The sequence below is a fragment of the Palaemon carinicauda genome, chromosome 14 (genome assembly GCF_036898095.1).
Source record: "Palaemon carinicauda isolate YSFRI2023 chromosome 14, ASM3689809v2, whole genome shotgun sequence".
NCBI classification, from domain to species: domain Eukaryota; kingdom Metazoa; phylum Arthropoda; class Malacostraca; order Decapoda; family Palaemonidae; genus Palaemon; species Palaemon carinicauda.
This window is the reverse complement of record NC_090738.1, coordinates 128,215,660-128,234,227: the sequence shown is the minus strand read 5'-3', so window position 1 is coordinate 128,234,227 and position 18,568 is coordinate 128,215,660. Positions and strand designations below refer to the sequence as shown.

The following is an 18,568-nucleotide window of genomic DNA, read 5'->3' as shown; positions in this document are numbered from 1 at the left end:
CTTCTATCTAATTCCCCTTCTACTTATTTTGTTAAAGTTTTTATAGTTCATATAGGAAATATTTATTTTAATGTTACTGTTCTTTAGATATTTTTTTTCCTTTTGTCCTTTCTTCACTGGGCTATTTTCCCTGGTGGGGCACCTGGGCTTATAGCATCCTGCTTTTCAAACTAGCGTGGTAGCTTAGCAAGTAATGATAAATAATAACAATACTATACAGTGAAACTGCTGGTTTTTATCTAGGCTGCACCTTACTTTACCTTTTTTTTGAAGGACTGATTTTCTGGTCCTATACAACAGGGGAACCCTACTCTACTGGACATTAAGTCATTTTATTATGTTCATTCCAAGGCACTCAGTATTTCACACTGCTTATTGCTCGTTTACTGTCAATTCCACATTATCTAAGCACTTGGAGAACGAGAAAGTCTTCAGTTTCCTGTTGGAAGCATTAAGTCATTTTATTATGTTCATTCCAAGGCACTCAGCATTTCACACGGCATATTGTTCGTTTACTGTCAGGTCCACATTATCTAAGCACCTGGAGAACAAGAAAGTCTTCAGTTTCCTCTTGAAAGCCTTAATATCTTCAGTCTTTCGATTGTCTAGTGGGAGCTTATTGTATAATATTGGGGCTGCATATTTAAAGGCTCTAGAGCCTACAATAGACCTATATCTACAGTAGGTTCCAATAATTTGAAACCTTGGCTTTGAATGGTCTCCTAGCCCCAGTGCTTTGAATGGTCTCCTAGCCCCCATTGCTTTGAATGGTCTTCTTAGACCTAATATACTCTCTCTCTCTCTCTCTCTCTCTCTCTCTCTCTCTCTCTCTCTCTCTCTCTCTCTCTTAATGTTTATACTTTTGGTTACCCAGTCTGATCGTTTTCTGATTTTCTTTATTATTATTATTATTATTATTATTATTATTATTATTATTATTATTATTATTATTATTATTATTATTATTATTATTATTATTATTATTATTACTTGCTAAGCCACAACCATAGTTGGAAAAACAGGATGATATAAGCCCAGGGGCTCCAACAGGGAAGATAGCCCAGTGAGGAAAGGAAAAAAATAGAAAAAAAATATTTTAAGAACAGTAACATTAAAATAAACACTTCCTATATAAACTATAAACACTTTAACAAAACAAGAGGAAGAGAAATAAGTTAGAATAGAGTGCTCGAGTGTACCCTCAAGCTTTTTAGGACCATTGCAGTGACCAAGGCCAATATGTCGTCGCCATTGTTGTTTTTAGAATACAATACATCAGTTTTTGGTGCTGCCAATGTAGCATTTTGTCACCAAATTTACCTCCTTTTAACTGACCTTGGTTATGACATTGGCAAGGAAAGTCTTTTGCAAAGACGACTTGATAGGAAAATAGATTGGTCACGAGTTGGTGTCAATGTTTGGGAACGGGAAAATAGAATATAGTTATTTGTAGTGTCTATTATTGGTAAAAGAGACCATCGTCTTGTTAGATAATCACATTATCCAGGTTGGTTTCGGTTCGTGAACAGTCATTTATGCTGTGAATGATGTTTTTTATTACATTTATTGATGTCCTTGCATAATATCTCCTCCTTACTCTTTCAAAAGAATACACAAATTCACTTACTTATACGTAAATATTTTGGATACTTCCCTCCAAGGAAACTATCCAATAATTGCATTTCATATATCTAGATAGATAAGATATTCCCTGATGTATGTAATTATTGTCTAGTGTTTATCCACTCATAAGAGAAAAGGGAAATTTCCACATTTTCCCTCCTTTGTCGTAGCAATGTCTGTGCACATGCGTAGTGTACCTGGTGTTGTTATATAAAGAGAAAGCCTCTAGTTATATAATGACCCATGGCTATATTTTACAAGATTAAATACATATATACCTTTAGCGTTATTTAAGTGTACCCGTTATACTGTCATTTGATTTGCGGATGTCATATTTATGAAAGACGCCCCTTGCATAAACTCCTTGTGTAACGCTTATATAACCAATGGGTAAGGAAATTAATCAAATATCTATAAGAAATTTACTTTATTTGAACTTACAAAATTACAAGATATCGATATGTCATAGTATGTGGAGGCAACAACCTTTTATATATATAATTCGATAGAATTTTGACTTGAAAAAGGCAGAAGAAGAAGCTCAATGCGGGTCCGGGGGTAGCCAAAAGCAGTGCTGCCAGTTGTGGGGATTTATCCCTAGATTTGGGGAATATTTTTGTCTGGTGGGGTATTCCGTACAAATTTTTATGGAGAAGAAACAAATTATTATTATTATTATTATTATTTGCTAAGCTACAACCCTAGCTGGAAAAGCAAAATGCTATAAGCCCAGGGGCCCCAACAGGGTAAATAGCCCAGTAAGGAAAGGAAAGAAGGAAAAATAAAATATTTTAAGAAGAGTAACATTAAAATAAATATTTCCTATATAAACTATGAAAACTTTAACAAAACAAGAGGAAGAGAAATTAAATAGAATAGTGTGCCTGATTGTACCCTCAAGCAAGAGAACTCTAACCCAAGACAGTGGAAGACCATGGTACAGAGGCTATGGCACTACCCAAGACTAGAGAACAATGGTTTGATTTTGGAGTGTCCTTCTCCTAGAAGAGCTGCTTACCATAGCTAAAGAGTCTCTTCTACCCTTACCAAGAGGAAAGAAGGCACTGAACAATTACATTGCCGTATTTAACCCCTTGAGCGAAGAAGAATTGAGTAAACCTTTATATTGTTGCAATTAGTTTACTTGCATTTATATGGAGTATAGTGCGTAATTTCTAAATTGGGAAAGCATACATGATCAGAAGAAGATATATTTGAAATTTATTTCCTACTATACCTAAAATATTTTTCAAAATTTATTTCCTACTATACCTAAAATATTTTTCAAAAATTATTTCCTACTATACCTAAAATATTTTTCAAAATTTATTTCCTACTATACCTAAAATATTGTTCAAAATTTATTTCCTACTATACCTAAAATATTTTTCAAAATTTATTTCCTACTATACCTAAAATATTTTTCAAAATTTATTTCCTACTATACCTAAAATATTTTTCAAAATTTATTTCCTACTATACCTAAAATATTTTTCAAACAAAGCAAGCCATGAAAATTAGATCACTATCTCATTTTTTTCTTAAAATCAGATCACAATCTCATTTTTGGAAATGGGGATTTTCGGGCTGTTTTGGGGATTTTTTTATCACAAGTTTTAGGGAATTTTGGGGATTTTTTAGATTAATCAACTGGCAACACTGGGGCCCAAAACGGCCTTACCTAACAGGGTTGCCATTCGTACGATAATTATAGTACGTGTACGATTATTTTGGGTCCGGTACGATGTACGATACATACCTAAGGTATAAACAATGTAGGTGTGTGTGGGTTTAATTAAACAATTATACTAAAATACCTTGAAATAAGCTATATATGTTACTCCTTAATAATCTTGTTCAAAGTGTGTACGATAATTTTGGTTTAAAAAACGATAATTTTAAGGTTCATGTATGATAATCCAGTCGAAATAATCTGGCAACCCTGGCTGCGCCTCGTCAGTCACGGGAGATCGTATACAGGTGAAAGTTCTAATATTTTAAGTGTGTGTCCGGCGATTATGGCCGCTACACTAAAGGCATCGGCAACCTTTGCTGCTAAACTAATCCCTTCGCCATTGGTAAGCATTTTTTTGGAAATTGTATGTTTGTATTTTGGTTTAAAGTCTTTTTAATTATTGGCCACCTTACGTCACCGCCGGGATGTGTGGTTGCATAAACATTTGAGACGCAATCGCCGACATCATGAAAGTTCTTTAGAGAATATTATTCAATAAAGGAAGAAATACGAAAGCCATTGGTTATATGCTTCATTTGGTGTAGAACATATATATATTACTTTGTTATTTTTTCCCCCGGGGGGGGGGGGGGGTACCAATATAGCTCATGTATGAACACCCCGATGGTTACGTGTGAAACGTAAATTTCCTTTTTTTTTTCATCTAATATTTGAACCAGCAACTTTTTACAACTTTTTATTGTGTATTAGAGTAGTATTTAATACCAGTCACGTATTTTGGGGACTAAATTTTTCAATTTCTTGCTAAAATTATGAACCATGATCAGGATAGAATACCTAATTTGTCTTAATTTATGAACATTGTCCATATATACAGTATAAATACTTAATCCAGCATCCTTAATCCTTAACCAATAGAGAGTTTCTCTCCTACAATCCCTCGACTGACGTAAACTGACTTGGGATGTCCTAACCCATGGTACATCGACATATCCTTGAATTTTGGGCATATACAATTATGCCCAATATTGTTACAGTTTACCGCCAGGTTTCGTTTGCCCTTCCCATCACAGGCCATCCATGTAACAATTATGGGGCAACCTCCTAAGGAAATGGTGTTTTTGGGTATGTTAACGAAACGGATGTTTTTGCCGTTATTTAGTTCAGGACTTGAACGTATGGGACGTGGGAAACAGCCTAAGGTTCCCCACGTAACCTAGGAGCCATATCCTGACTTTTCCACAGGGGCTATGCCGCCCTTTAACCCCCTTATTCTTAACTTACCGAATTTTTATCATACCGTCCCAATGTATTACATTCACCCCAATGTTAGTGTTTTTAGATGAACATTGAAATCTTTTTTCTGGGATGTAATCTTACCTAACCTAAGATAGGGTTCAGGTTGGGGGCTGTGCTGAAACATATGTTTTAGTTTTTATTTATTTATTTATTTTTCTAATTTGGCCTGAGAAAGGCATTATGATTTTTTCATTAGAAATATAGAACACGGAACTATATTCCCAATAAAAAAAACTACCTACGGTAAGTATTGTGCCTTAAATGAATTTGTTTTTATTTCGCCGCTAATAAACAGTTCTCCCACTATCCCCCTCCCTTTCCCGACGGACGCAGGTAGGAACCTGGGACTTAGGGTGGGCGAAAACAGGAAAAATATGATTATTCAACATTTTCGAGATTTGTAAAAGGCGACTGAACCTAACAAACCCACCTAACCTAACCTAATAGATCTCAGGTCACAGAGCTAACCAGGGTTTAAGCCTCCCTGGACCCCCCTTCCCAGGTCACAAACCTGCCCAGGTTACAGACCCCCCTACCCAGGTCAAAAACTATAAAAGTAGATCACAAAGAATTCCTTATGATTGATACCTATCTTGGCAATTTTTACATATTATACGAACAGGGGCAGATACGTGCTGACTATAAAATGTAAACAAAACTGAAATTAATATTTTGGTGGAATAGGACGCCAATATTTTCTGTAATTTTTCATGAATTTATGAGTTGCAGAGAATAATGTAAAGAGAAGAAAAGGTTAGTTTTGCCATTATTTATTGAGTCCCCAGTAAATTTTCCTTAACCCAAACCCAGTTCCCACTGGGTGGCCACTATTACCGTAGGATATATTAGGCTATACGTTAACTATTTATTTATGTAAACAAAGGTAATTTTCGAAGAAAACAGTAGTACATAAAACCACATTCTTTTATTAGTGAAGCTTTTTCTGTGTTTTTCTATAATATCATTATTCCTTGTGTATGGTGATTAATGAAGGCTACTTGTTCCAGACTGCTGCTCTTAGTCGACCGGCAGCAGGATTTGCGCGAAACTTCCACTTCACGCACGATGGTCGCCGATCCAGCGCCAATACTTCGACTGACCAGGTAGGTGTGGCAGTAGTGTAATGCCCCACCCTTTTTTTTTTTTTTTTTATTCAATCTGGAAGCAATGAGATTCATTCAATCAATCTTGGAGGTAGACATTAGACCATTGAAATTGTTATATTGTAGTTTATTCATATGCAAACAATCTGCCCTTTCTACCAATAGAGAATATTTTACTCAAGCTCCAAATAACCATTTAACATATTTCTAGGTCATTTATGTAATAGCAAGTACTTTGGTGTATAACATATACTTTTTTAATAATTCAATGGTTGCTTGGTAATATCCATACAAATCTGTAGTTTTGTAGGCAGAGATTTGGAGATTTACCCTGTTGGAGTCGTTGGGCTTGTAGCATCCTGCTTTCCCAACTAAGGTGGTGGTATAGTTAGTAATATTGATGATAATAATAGACAATTCGAGATTTGATGTGCAGTTCAGAACTATTCTAAATTTGTATCTTGGAAGTAGGAAAAATCAACATTGTACAAAGCAATAGAATGTTTAGAGAGTAAATTTTTAAACATAAACCACGAATCATGAATATATAGATATGTGTATATATATATATATATATATATATATATATATATATATATATATATATATATATATAAATATATATATATATATAAATATATATATATATATATATATATATATATATATATATAAATATATATATATATATAAATATATATACTGTATATATATACAGTATATATATAAATATATATACTGTATATATATATATAAATACATATACTGTATATATATATATATATAAATACATATACTGTATATATATATATTTATATATATATATATATGCATAGTACAGTAATACCCCTCTGTATGTTGGTTCAACATACTAGATTACTGACTTGACGTCGCTCTGTTTTAGATATTAATGCAAAAGTAAAATCCATTTTGTGCCGTTTTACCCAACCTTGCGTCATTCTGGTTGTACAATAGTGAAGAAGTACTGTACTGCACATGGAAGCTTAAATTGTTCAGTACTCGTATAAGGACAAAATGTCCTTTTTATTATTTTTATTATCACCAGCCAAGTGAGAACACTGGTTGGAAAAGCAGAATGCTACAAGCCTATAGGCTCCAACAGGGAAAGTAGCAGGGTGCAGAAAGAAAATTAGGGACTATCAAATAAACTGCATATATATAAGTAATGAATAGAAAATATGAAACTGAAGAGAGACTGCATATATATAAGTAATGAATAGAAAATATGAAACTGTGAAGAGACTTGAACATCTGCAATACAAAAGCATATGCAAAAAATTTATAATTTCTGAATTTCCAATGATTCCCCTGCCTGATTAGTAAGATCATTCCACATTCTGGTAACAGCTTGAATAAAACTTTTTGAATACTGTGTAGTATTATGCCTTCTGATGGAAAAGGCATGACTGTTAGAATGAACTGTATACCTAGTATTAAGGACAGGTTAGTACACTCTGGGAAGATCGGAGTGGAAACCGTATGATCAACATCAAAAGCCTTTTAAAATCTATTAAAACTAACGGAGTAATGATCTTGGGGTTTTATAATACTTCTAAGGTAGTACATTATCAAGTATTTCAATTAAGTAGTGATTAGTGGAACTTCCTTTAAAATTGCCATTCTGTAGGGGGTCAATGTTATGCGAAATATCTTCCAAAATCATAGAGGCAGCAAATCCCTCCACGATTTTCTGAAATTATCAGTCGGGGATAAAGGACTCGAGTCGCTTAATGAGTAACAGCTAATGACATGGATGTGTGTTTTGTGGCTGATTGATATGTAAGTTCTTAATAGTCAAAATTAAAGGTGCTAATTATTGGAGTACTTCAGTAGGTACCTAGATCCTGATCTTTTGTATGAAAACTAGTGGATTATAACTTTGTTACTGGATTTTAAGTTTCTTCACAGATTTTGTAAGGTTCCCAAGGAATTTCCATGACACTGTGATTCCTCTTTATTTCAGTTGTCGCGAGATTACCCCGTTGTAGACCACACATACGATGCAGTTGTTGTCGGCGCTGGAGGCGCAGGCCTTAGGGCTGCCTTCGGTTTGGTTCAGGAAGGATTTCGTACCGCTGTCATCAGTAAGCTCTTCCCTACAAGATCACACACTGTAGCTGCTCAGGGTGGCATTAATGCTGCCTTGGGTAATATGGAAGTAAGGAGTGAATTTTATATTTTATTGACACTTCTACTTATTATTGAGTTGTGGAAATAGGTTGAAGACTTTACTGCATTTAGTTAATGATAAAATTCTTGAAGCAATATGGTATTTTTGGGGGGTAAGTGGCTTTAAATTTATTAAATGATACAAAATTTATAAATGCTTTAAAGAAAGAAAATAAAATTTCAGAGATAAAGTATTTGTATTTATGTAAGTATTCTGGGTGATAGGAGGATAGATGTGAGAGAGGCAAGAGAGCGTGCTAGAAATAGGAATGAATGAGGAGCGATTGTGACGCAGTTCCGGTAGGCCCTGCTGCTTCCTCCGGTGCCTTAGATGACCGCGGAGGTAGTAGCAGTAGGGGATTCAGCATTATGAAGCTTCATCTGTGGTGGAATTGTGGGAGGTTGGGCTGTGGCACCCTAGCAGTACCAGCTGAACTCGGCTGAGTCCCTGGTTAGGCTGGAGGAACATAGAGAGTAGAGGTCCCCTTTTTGTTTTGTTTCTTTGTTGATGTCGGCTACCGCCCAAAATTGGGGAAAGTGCCTTGGTATATGGATGGATGGATTCAGTAAAATTGGATAGTTATGTAATAGCCTTGAATGATAGAAGAGATGGTTATGAAGTAAAGATAAAAAGGCATCATTTGATATTGGAATTTTTTATTGGTTGCTGGCTAATTTTGAATTGTATTAGCTTGCAAACTAAACTTCAAGTAGTGAATGAAAATATATGTAGAGGTGAAGTGTTTTATAATTAATTGTGGATCAGATATGTTTTAAGTTTAAGAATTGCCACAGGAACTGATGAGGTAAAGGAAAGTATTAACAAAATATATTTATTTGTTGGCATAAGCATAAAAAGTATTAAAAAAGTTAGTAAAGGTATTTTTAATGTGAGGTGAAATAAAAACAGCTGAAAATATTAGAGAAGAGTATGCAAGGCATGTAACCAATACTCTGTCCCTTAACCCTTTTACCCCCAAGGTAAGGTTAAATTTCGAGCACATTTTGCTATATATTTTTTTGAAATTGCTCTAACAGCCTTAATTTTTGTCATAGAGAGGTCAGGTTGGTCTCATTCTTTTTGGAAAATGCCTGAAGTTTCTCATAAAATTATCAAAAATATGCAAAAACATGTAAGTAACAGTGTTTTGCAAGGACGTACCGGTACGTCCATGGGGGTAAAGGGATGGCTTTTGTGAAACGTACCAGTACGTCCTTTTGGGGGTAAAAGGGTTAAGAATTGCCACAGGAACTGATGAGGTAAAGGAAAGTATTAACAAAATATATTTATTTGTTGGCATAAGTATAAAAAGTTAGGAAAGGTATTTTTAATGTGAGGTGAAATAAAAACAGCTGAAAATATTAGATAAGAGTATGAAAGGGATGTAACCAATACTCTGTTCCTTAACCCTTTTACCCCCAGGCTATTTGGAAATTTCCAACCCTTAACCCCCAGGGGGTTATTTTTTTCCCAGCACATTTTGCAGTATATTTTTTTTAAATTGCTCTAACAGCCTTAATTTTTGTCATAGAGAGGTCAGGTTGGTCTCATTCTATTGGAAAATGCTCGAAGTTTCTCATAAAATTATCAAAAATATGAAAAAAAAATTTTTATAGCATTTTTTTTTGCAAGGACGTACCGGTACGTCCTTGGGGGTAAAGAGATGGTTTTTGTGAAACGTACCAGTACGTCCTTTGGGGGTAAAAGGGTTAAGTAGTGTATATTTTCTATACCTGGCAAAAAATTCAACTTGGATTAAAAACTTGTATATAGCAATATATTTTGTTTTCAGGATGATAATTGGGTCTGGCACATGTATGATACAGTGAAGGGTTCCGATTGGCTCGGAGACCAAGATGCCATCCACTACATGACTCGAGAAGCACCCAAAGCTGTTATTGAATTGGAGAATTATGGTGAGTTTCTTTAATTGATTGATATGAGGTTTTCTGGCTGCCCTAGGCAGGCTTCATAATTGTTTTAGAGAACTATGGATAGTAAGATTGGAATTATCGGTTTGTTGAAAACTTTGAAATTGTTGGATAGCTTTTTTAGGGAAACTTTAATGGAAAAAAAAAACTTTTCAAGATTCTCTTACATCAAGGTCTCGGTTTCTACCATGGCAAAGAATTGGCTGTGTTTTGTATCACAATTACATGAAATAACTTTTCAAAGTATATTGTTTTCTAAATATATATTGTTTCAATTAAAATTTAGTATTTTTATTCTTTACATGTTCTGGTTGCTTGATTTTGATCTTACTCAAGTCTCAAACATTGCTCATTAATAAGATTCATCTACTTTGAAGGGGTGATATGAAAACTAGGAACCTGTGATGTGTTTAATTTTTTTTTTTTTAAAGTGGATGACTGCAACTGAATATCCTTACAGTAAAGAGCAAGCATGATACTGTTTATGTTCTGGAATGATTGGTTGAAATATGACCAAGGTAAAAAGTTGAAGTTGAACGCCCACATAGTAAAAAAAAATTGTAGCCAACTAAGAAAAGTATGGTGCTGAAATAAACGCTTGTGATGGCAGAAGAGAGTTTTCAAAGATTAGTTAGTACTTTGCTTTGTGACATGCGTGGTCTTCTCTAATAGATAGTTCTCTTTTTTGAGATTTTAGGTGGAAGAAGTACTTCATGGGGAGTAGATAAAAGTTTTATCATTTGTCTGACATTGTAAGGGTTAAAGTAGATTGGTACTGTAGTAGGGTAGTAACTTAAAATTTTGTCTAAATTAGCTTAAGCATTACTTGCAGTAAATTTTTCCTGTGGTAGGTAGTTAAACCAAAATTGAGGTGTAAGTAGGTGTTCATTCCAAGAATGCCTATTGTAGATTCCTTTAACCACATTTGATATATCTTTTTGTTTTTTTTTAACCAAGAAATTTTTCTTCCAAGGTATGCCTTTCAGCCGAACTTCTGACGGCAAGATCTATCAGCGTGCTTTTGGTGGCCAAAGCTACAACTTCGGCAAAGGTGGACAAGCTCACAGGTAAAGTTACTTGTATAGTGCCCCCAGTTAGTTCCTTGTTTCCAGTGTCCAGGTTATTAGTTTTTCTAATCCAATGCATAATGCAGTTTTGGTAATGTAAGTGTTCCATTTATGTTATTAGGAGTTGATGATTGCTTATATTATTGATTTCATTGTCTTATGTAAGTGAACTTATCTATTTCTGCTAATCCCTGAAAAATAAACCAAGTTATAGGCATTATTTTGATGATGGAATTTATATAAATGATTTTGTTCAACAAAATACTTTGTTTTTAGGTTGAAAGTACAATAGAGAGGAGAGGTCCCCTTTTCTGTTTCATTTGTTTGTGATGAAATTTATATAAAAGATTTTGTTCAACAAAATACTTTGTTTTTAGGTTGAAAGTACAGTAGAGAGGAGAGGTCCCCTTTTCTGTTTCATTTGTTTGATGACAGCTATCCCCCCAAATTGGGGGAAGTGCCTTGGTATATGTATGTATGTACAACTACCTTTATGATTATAGTTTTAATTAGCTGACATAATTTACACTAAACTCCTTCCAAATAGGTGTTGCTGTGTAGCAGATCGTACTGGACACTCTCTACTTCACACACTTTATGGACAATCCTTGAAGTATGATTGTAACTACTTCATTGAATACTTTGCCCTCGACTTGTTGATGGAGGACGGAGAATGCCGTGGAGTAATTGCCCTTTGTCTTGAAGATGGATCAATCCATAGGTACGTGTTGATTAACTTTGTGTGGACCACTGTCATGTTGGGAGCTTCATGCTAAAGTAAATTTTTATTTTATAACATCATTGATCTTAGTATATCCTAAACATGATTTTATTCTTTGTGGGGGTAAGAGTGAACTTATAAAACATAGTTGACTTGAATAGCAAGTTTTAAAAATCTATAGAAATTGTATCCCATTTTGAAAAGCTATGAATGGTTTGAAAGGTTACTATTGTTAATAATGCAAAAAAGGTTTAAAAAACAAATTAACGTAAAATCGACTTTGTATAACATAGTTTGTAGAGGTAAATAATTTTTTTTTTATATTACATTGTTAATAGAGGTAAGTGGCCGGTGTAGTGTTCTAATATTTCAAATTGGCAACTTATGGCATAAGGGAAATTGGCTAAATGACATTCCATTGAAATTTAGGTTCCGCTCCAAGAATACCGTTCTTGCCACTGGTGGTTATGGTCGTGCATACTTCTCTTGTACCTCTGCACATACTTGCACTGGTGATGGAACTGCTATGGTTACTCGTGCTGGTCTTCCAAACCAAGATATGGAGTTTGTGCAGTTCCACCCAACTGGTAAGTGATAATTGTTAGTCCTGGGTGTGTTGGAATACCCTGTAGTTTTTATTTCAAAATCATCCTCTTTGTTTTTCCTTGAAAGCTTCATTAATACCGTAATGTCTATGACACCAAATATTTGTGTCAAAATGTTGCCTTGAAGTAATTTATTAAAACATCTTTAAAAAAGGGGCAAAAACTAGTTTGAAAATTCTTTCTCCTCAGGTATTTATGGTGCTGGCTGCTTGATTACCGAGGGTTGTCGAGGCGAGGGTGGCTACCTTGTGAATTCAGAGGGTGAGCGGTTCATGGAGAGATATGCTCCGGTTGCTAAAGATTTAGCTTCCCGAGATGTGGTATCCCGATCAATGACCATTGAGATTCGTGAGGGACGTGGTTGTGGCCCTGATAAGGAGCATGTTTACTTGCAAGTAAGATTCTCCTTCAGTAACAGTAGAAATGGGTTTTGGAAATTTACTTCTTATAAGTTAATGGGATTGAAATTTATAATATAATAACCCTTTCACTGCCATTGGTAACTTAGTCCAAATTTGAAAAAGGGAAACATCGACATATCGCCCAAACAAAGAATGTTGGTATTCATTGGAGAGATCTCGCTAAGAACTTTCCGATAAATATCGACAAGCAAGGATTAATGTGGTCTTGGAATAATTTGCTACATCAGAAGTGTTGTTGAGTTCACCACTAGCAGTGAAAGGGTAAAGAAAAAATGAGATTGTGATCTGATTTTAACCCTTTTACCCCCAGGCTATTTGGAAATTTCCAACCCTTAACCCCCAGGGGTTATTTTTATTCAAGCACATTTTGTAGTATATATTTTTCAAATTGCTCTAACAGCCTTAATTTTTGTCATAGAGAGGTCAGGTTGGTCTCATTCTCTTGGAAAATGCCCGATTTTTCTCAAAAAAGTTATAAAAAAAAAAAAAATTGTAAATAGCATTTTTTTTTTTTGCAGGGACGTACCGGTACGTCCATGGGGGTAAAGTGATGTGTTTTGTGAAACGTACCAGTACGTCCTTTATGGGTAAAAGGGTTAAGAAATAAAAAGAGATTGTGATTAATTTTCATGTCTTGCTTTGTTTGAAAAAAATATTTTAGGTATAATAGTAAATAAATATTAACATATTTTTATATATTTTCAGCTCCACCACCTTCCCCCAGAGCAGTTAGCTCAAAGGTTGCCCGGTATCTCCGAGACTGCCATGATTTTCGCAGGAGTAGATGTAACTCGGGAGCCCATCCCCGTCTTGCCTACTGTTCATTACAATATGGGTGGCATCCAGACTAACTACAAAGGACAGGCAAGTGATTCAATGTGGTCCTTTACATTTTGTAACCAGAATCCTTGTAACTTAATAGGGTTGTCTTTTGTTATTGAGGTTGTGACATTTGTCCAATTCGCTTATTTATTTACAATAGTTTCAACTCGTATTGAACCCAAATTAGGTTAAGGGAAAGATTCTCTCTCTCTCTCTCTCTCTCTCTCTCTCTCTCTCTCTCTCTCTCTCTCTCTCTCTCTCTCTCTCTCTCTCTCTCTCTCTCTCTCTCTCTCTCTCAAAAAAAAAAAAAAAATAAAAGCAATTAATTCTTTTGTTCCTAATTAGGTAGATTAATTTTATTCTAGGGTAGTAACTTATGAATAATGTAAAAGAATTTACAAATTGAGAATACTTTTCTTTTCTAAACCTGCTAAACAAGAATTTACAAATTGAGAACTCTTTTCTTTTCTAAACCTGCTAAATTACGATTCAAAATGATTTTGTATGGTACAGTATTTTGATTTTATCAGTATAAAGTTTTTAAGGGTAAAGTAGATCTAATTAGTACAGATTGCTTATTAAATTTTTTTTTAAATTATAGGTTATCACATATGATGGCGAGCAGGACAAGATAATCCCTGGTTTATATGCTGCCGGAGAATCTGCATGTGCCTCGGTTCACGGTGCTAACCGTCTTGGCGCCAATTCTCTTCTTGACCTTGTGGTGTTTGGCCGTGCCTGCGCTCACACTATTGCTGAGGAGAATAAGCCCGGGGATACAATTGGCGAACTATCAGCTGTAAGTGTTGAATAAATAGAGATTAGCTTTTCATTTTTTAGTATGGAATTTCTTTTATTCTTAAATTTTATTTGTAAATGTGAATCGTCTCTTGAAGCATAAATCAAGGTGCCTATACAAGGTTGACATTGCTTATTCATTACTGTATATTGGAAGGGTAGGAAAGTTAATGCTGTACCTGGGAGATATGTCAGTAATTATTGGTTGGTCTGAACTCTGAGAGGCATATTGGGTGAATACAAATTATCCAGTAGATGAGATCACCAAGACTTGATGAATATCTGCATTATGAAGGATCATGAATTTTTTGAAAGCATTTAAATTTAACTTTAAATAGAAATATTGATAAATTTGGGCAGAAATTTAGTTGTTGGTTATATAATTTAAACTGTTCTTTATCGGAATATGATTTTTTAAATGCCAATAACATAAATGGAAATTGTCAGCTCCCCTTTTATTATTATTGACTCGTATACAACACAGCCCGAGGTGAAGTTGTTTGAATTGACAGTTTGTGATTAAAAACAATATAAGTTCTGTAACTGTTTTTATTATAGCACATGATTTGTTTCAGAATGCTGGTGAAGCATCCGTTGCCAATATTGACCGCATAAGATTTGCTAAGGGCAACGTTACTACGGCTGAGCTCAGGTTGGCCATGCAGAAGACCATGCAGAACCATGCTGCAGTTTTCCGTACGGGTGAAGTTCTCGCCGAGGGTTGTGAAAAGATGGCATCGCTTTATTCAAAGATGGATGACCTTAAGGTATATAATTGATTTTATTTTAAGTACCTTAATGAAACTATGTTTTAAAAGGATGGTTAGTTTCAAATTGACCCCATAGGGTTGCAGAGGATTCTTTCAGTAATTCTAATTAATATAAAGTGAAGGAGTTTAGATTAAAATATATGAACTTATCTTAGAGGTCAATATTGAAACTTATTTTTATTTATTTTAGGATTGACTTTATCACCTGGTGCTGAACTGTACTACTTCTTAAGCTTGAAGTACAAAGAAATTTTCCCTGTTTAGATATAATTGATGTGTGCAATTTTATTACTTATTTTCAACAATTTGTTGCAGTTTTATTAAATTTAAATCGTGATTTTCAGATCGTTGATCGAGGTATGGTTTGGAATACTGATTTAGTAGAAACCATCGAGCTTCAGAATTTGATGCTTAACGCTATGCAGACCATGTTTTCGGCCGAAGCTCGTAAGGAATCCCGAGGTGCTCATGCACGAGAAGATTTCAAGGTAAGTTTGGTGTATCAGACTGAGTTTTGAGTAACTTAGTCTCAATTAAATGTCCTTGACTATCTTGTTTAAATCCATTACTCTTGGTATTAGTTTTTTATGATATTCGTTTTGCTGGACGATACTCTAATTTTAGTAATCTTCCACGTCATTGCATTCCAAAAAGGTCCTCAACTTAACAAACATTTTGAGATACTAACAAAAATCCAAGTGTAATCATGAATCTGATATTGTATCAAAAGTTCATAATAAAATACTTTTAATAAAATTATATAATATGATGTAATAAGCAAGACAAGATTTGCAATATGAAACTCGACTATTTGTTGACATAGTAAGCTTAAAATCATAGGCGTGTGATCAAGGTGAAGTGTACCCTATTATTATTATTATTATTATTATTATTATTATTATTATCATTATTATTATTACTTGTTAAGCTACAACCCTAGTTGGAAAAGCAGGATGCTATAAGCCCAGGGGCTCCAACAGGGAAAATAGCCCAGTGAGGAAAGGAAAGAAGGGAAAATAAAATATTTATAGGCCAAAATATAACAAACTTTGACTTACAAGCAACTTCTTTTAACCTATCAAGTTTATAAGTTAAGGACTTTCTATACAGGTAATTAAAGATTTGCAGTACTGTATATATTGATTTTTATATATTGATGAAAGCGAACACTTTTATCTTTTGTTTAAAGGATCGTATTGATGAGTTTGACTACAAGAAGCCCCTTGAAGGACAAACCCCAGTACCTTATGAACAGCATTGGAGGAAACATACACTCTCATACGTCGAACCCAGCTCTGGAGCTGTAAGTACTTATAACTGATCAGTTTTCGTACGTAGGTCAATATTGCTTAAAAAGTTTGCAACTAGTGTTGGTACTATTTTGTATTGACTTTGGGCGTAATGGTTTTTGCAACCACATTTTTATTAATAATTCCAAGTCCGTGTTATCAGGAGGCCTTGAATCTCTGTCGTTGGCATAAAACAGAAAAAACAAGTAATTTCTTAGCAATACATAATTAAAATTTTGGCAAAGAAGTTTGCCAAAATGCAGTTATGCTATTCAAAGTTTCATAAATAAAGTTTCCCGGTCCTACAGGTTTGGCTGTCCTTAATTTTCTATAATGATACCTCAAAGATCAAACTAAATTAGTTCCAAGATAGTCTTTAAACAACTGAATCTATTTTCCCCATAAGAATGAGTGGAAATAGTATTAATTGGTTCTTCACCCAAGAATGCTCTTATTAAACGCTAGTTTTGCAGTTTATAGTATAATTCAGTACAGTACATACAAGTGTATAAACAACAAGAAAGTTATATTAGCAAGGAAATGGGTGGCTTTAAATATTAGAAACTATGATAAATTGAATGAATTAGAATTTGTTCAAAACTTGGGTAGTATGGGTACTCATTTTCATTAGTAATAGGATAAAAATAAGGATACAGGGTATTCATATAAAGTAATATCTTGGGTATTCATGTCAAGCCCACATTTTTTTTTTTCTCGTAATATCCATTTCAACCAGTCTTGTAAAGATGTTGGGAATATAAGTTTGCTCATTAGAGTTGTTTTTCATATTCTCTAATTTCTGGTTTATCAGGTGTCTATAATCATACTGACCAGACAAGATCAGCTCTAAGGTCGAATACTATTCTTTTTAATTTGAAAGATTGCTAAAGGGTTCAGTGATGGATTGGGCTTTTTTAAAATCTTCATTCTTATGCATTTCGTAATTTGCATTTTAACCAAAGATGGTGGGGTAATACGTTTACTCATTAGAGTTGTTTTTTATATTCTCTAATTTCTGTTTTATTGAGTGTCCATAATCATACTGACCACTAAAGCTGAATAAAATTCTTTATAGTTTGAAAGTTTGCTAAAATGTTTAGTAATGTGTTGGATTTTATTTTTTATATATTCTTCATTCTTGTGCAGTGTTGATTAGATTTCCTTTTCTTTGCAGGTGAAGCTATGGTACAGGCCTGTGATTGACCATACCCTAGACAGTGAGGAATGTGCTACTGTACCACCTGCGGTCAGATCATATTAAGAAAGCTGGAAGATTCTCGTTGGCAAGGAAGCAGGAAAATGTGTGCTCATCTTTTAATTGTTGTGGTTGATTCCAGTAATTCATAAAAAGTAACCAAATGTACAAATTTTATTTGGGCTGTTTGAATGACACAGCATTTACGGATGGTAATATGATATTTATTAGTTTTTCCTCGCTTCCAGTTTTGCAAGGGAATGGATCCGTGTCTGGAAATAGGTTGTAAGTGTGGTTACTTTTGATGGAATATTGTTTTTGAAGAGGATCCATCAGTTTGTGGAGATTTAACTGTGTGACCGGATGTAGATGACGGCTTGTCTCCAGGTTCAAGTAATCTCCGTGTTCCAGTTATTTTTATCTGTTAAGTATAGGTAAGCACAATGTTGTAGATAGTGTATATAGAATTCATTTGGAAGCAAGTTGGTAAAGCATTGCTTTAAAGTGAATTGATTCAAATATATATGTAGCTTATTTTAGCTCCTATGTATTTATGATATATTGATAAATACACATTAAAGGAAGATGTCCTTCAAATATACTATTTTTCTTGAATTTGCATTTACATTAAAATCATATTCTATTTTGTATGTCAGTTCCTTACATTTCTCATTCTTAATAAGGACCATAGATGGTTTGAGCAATGGAGGATATTTTTTTTGTATTCCAAAAAGTTGGATCTAGTTGTTCTTATGGGTTAATCGGTATTGAATGGAATTTTTTGTCATGTAAACATCATGAACAAAACTCGTTTATTGTTCTGTTTTACCTGACATGCCAAATAGAGGAAAGATTACGAATAAGAGTAATTTTTCTGCCCACATTAACCCTTTTACCCCCAAATGATGTACTGGTATGTTTTACAAAACACATCCCTTTACCCCCATGGACGTACTGGTACGTCCTTGCAAAAAACTGCTATTTACAATTTTTTTTTGCATATTTTTGATAATTTTTTGAGAAATTTCAGGCATTG

The 18,568-nt window shown here is 34.2% G+C and overlaps 1 protein-coding gene across 1 annotated transcript; it reads left to right on the top strand.

The window, feature by feature from the left end:
• Positions 1–3,544: 3,544 nt before the first annotated feature.
• SdhA (succinate dehydrogenase, subunit A (flavoprotein)) lies at positions 3,545–18,278 on the top strand. The gene is made up of 14 exons (XM_068387388.1): positions 3,545–3,701; positions 5,626–5,721; positions 7,706–7,900; positions 9,705–9,828; positions 10,817–10,910; positions 11,458–11,631; positions 12,061–12,218; positions 12,426–12,631; positions 13,364–13,522; positions 14,082–14,279; positions 14,854–15,045; positions 15,393–15,536; positions 16,238–16,351; positions 17,512–18,278. The coding sequence occupies exons 1-14, from the start codon at positions 3,642–3,644 to the stop codon at positions 17,596–17,598; spliced, it is 2,001 nt and encodes a 666-aa protein (XP_068243489.1). The 5' UTR covers positions 3,545–3,641; the 3' UTR covers positions 17,599–18,278.
• The last annotated feature ends 290 nt before the right edge of the window (positions 18,279–18,568 follow it).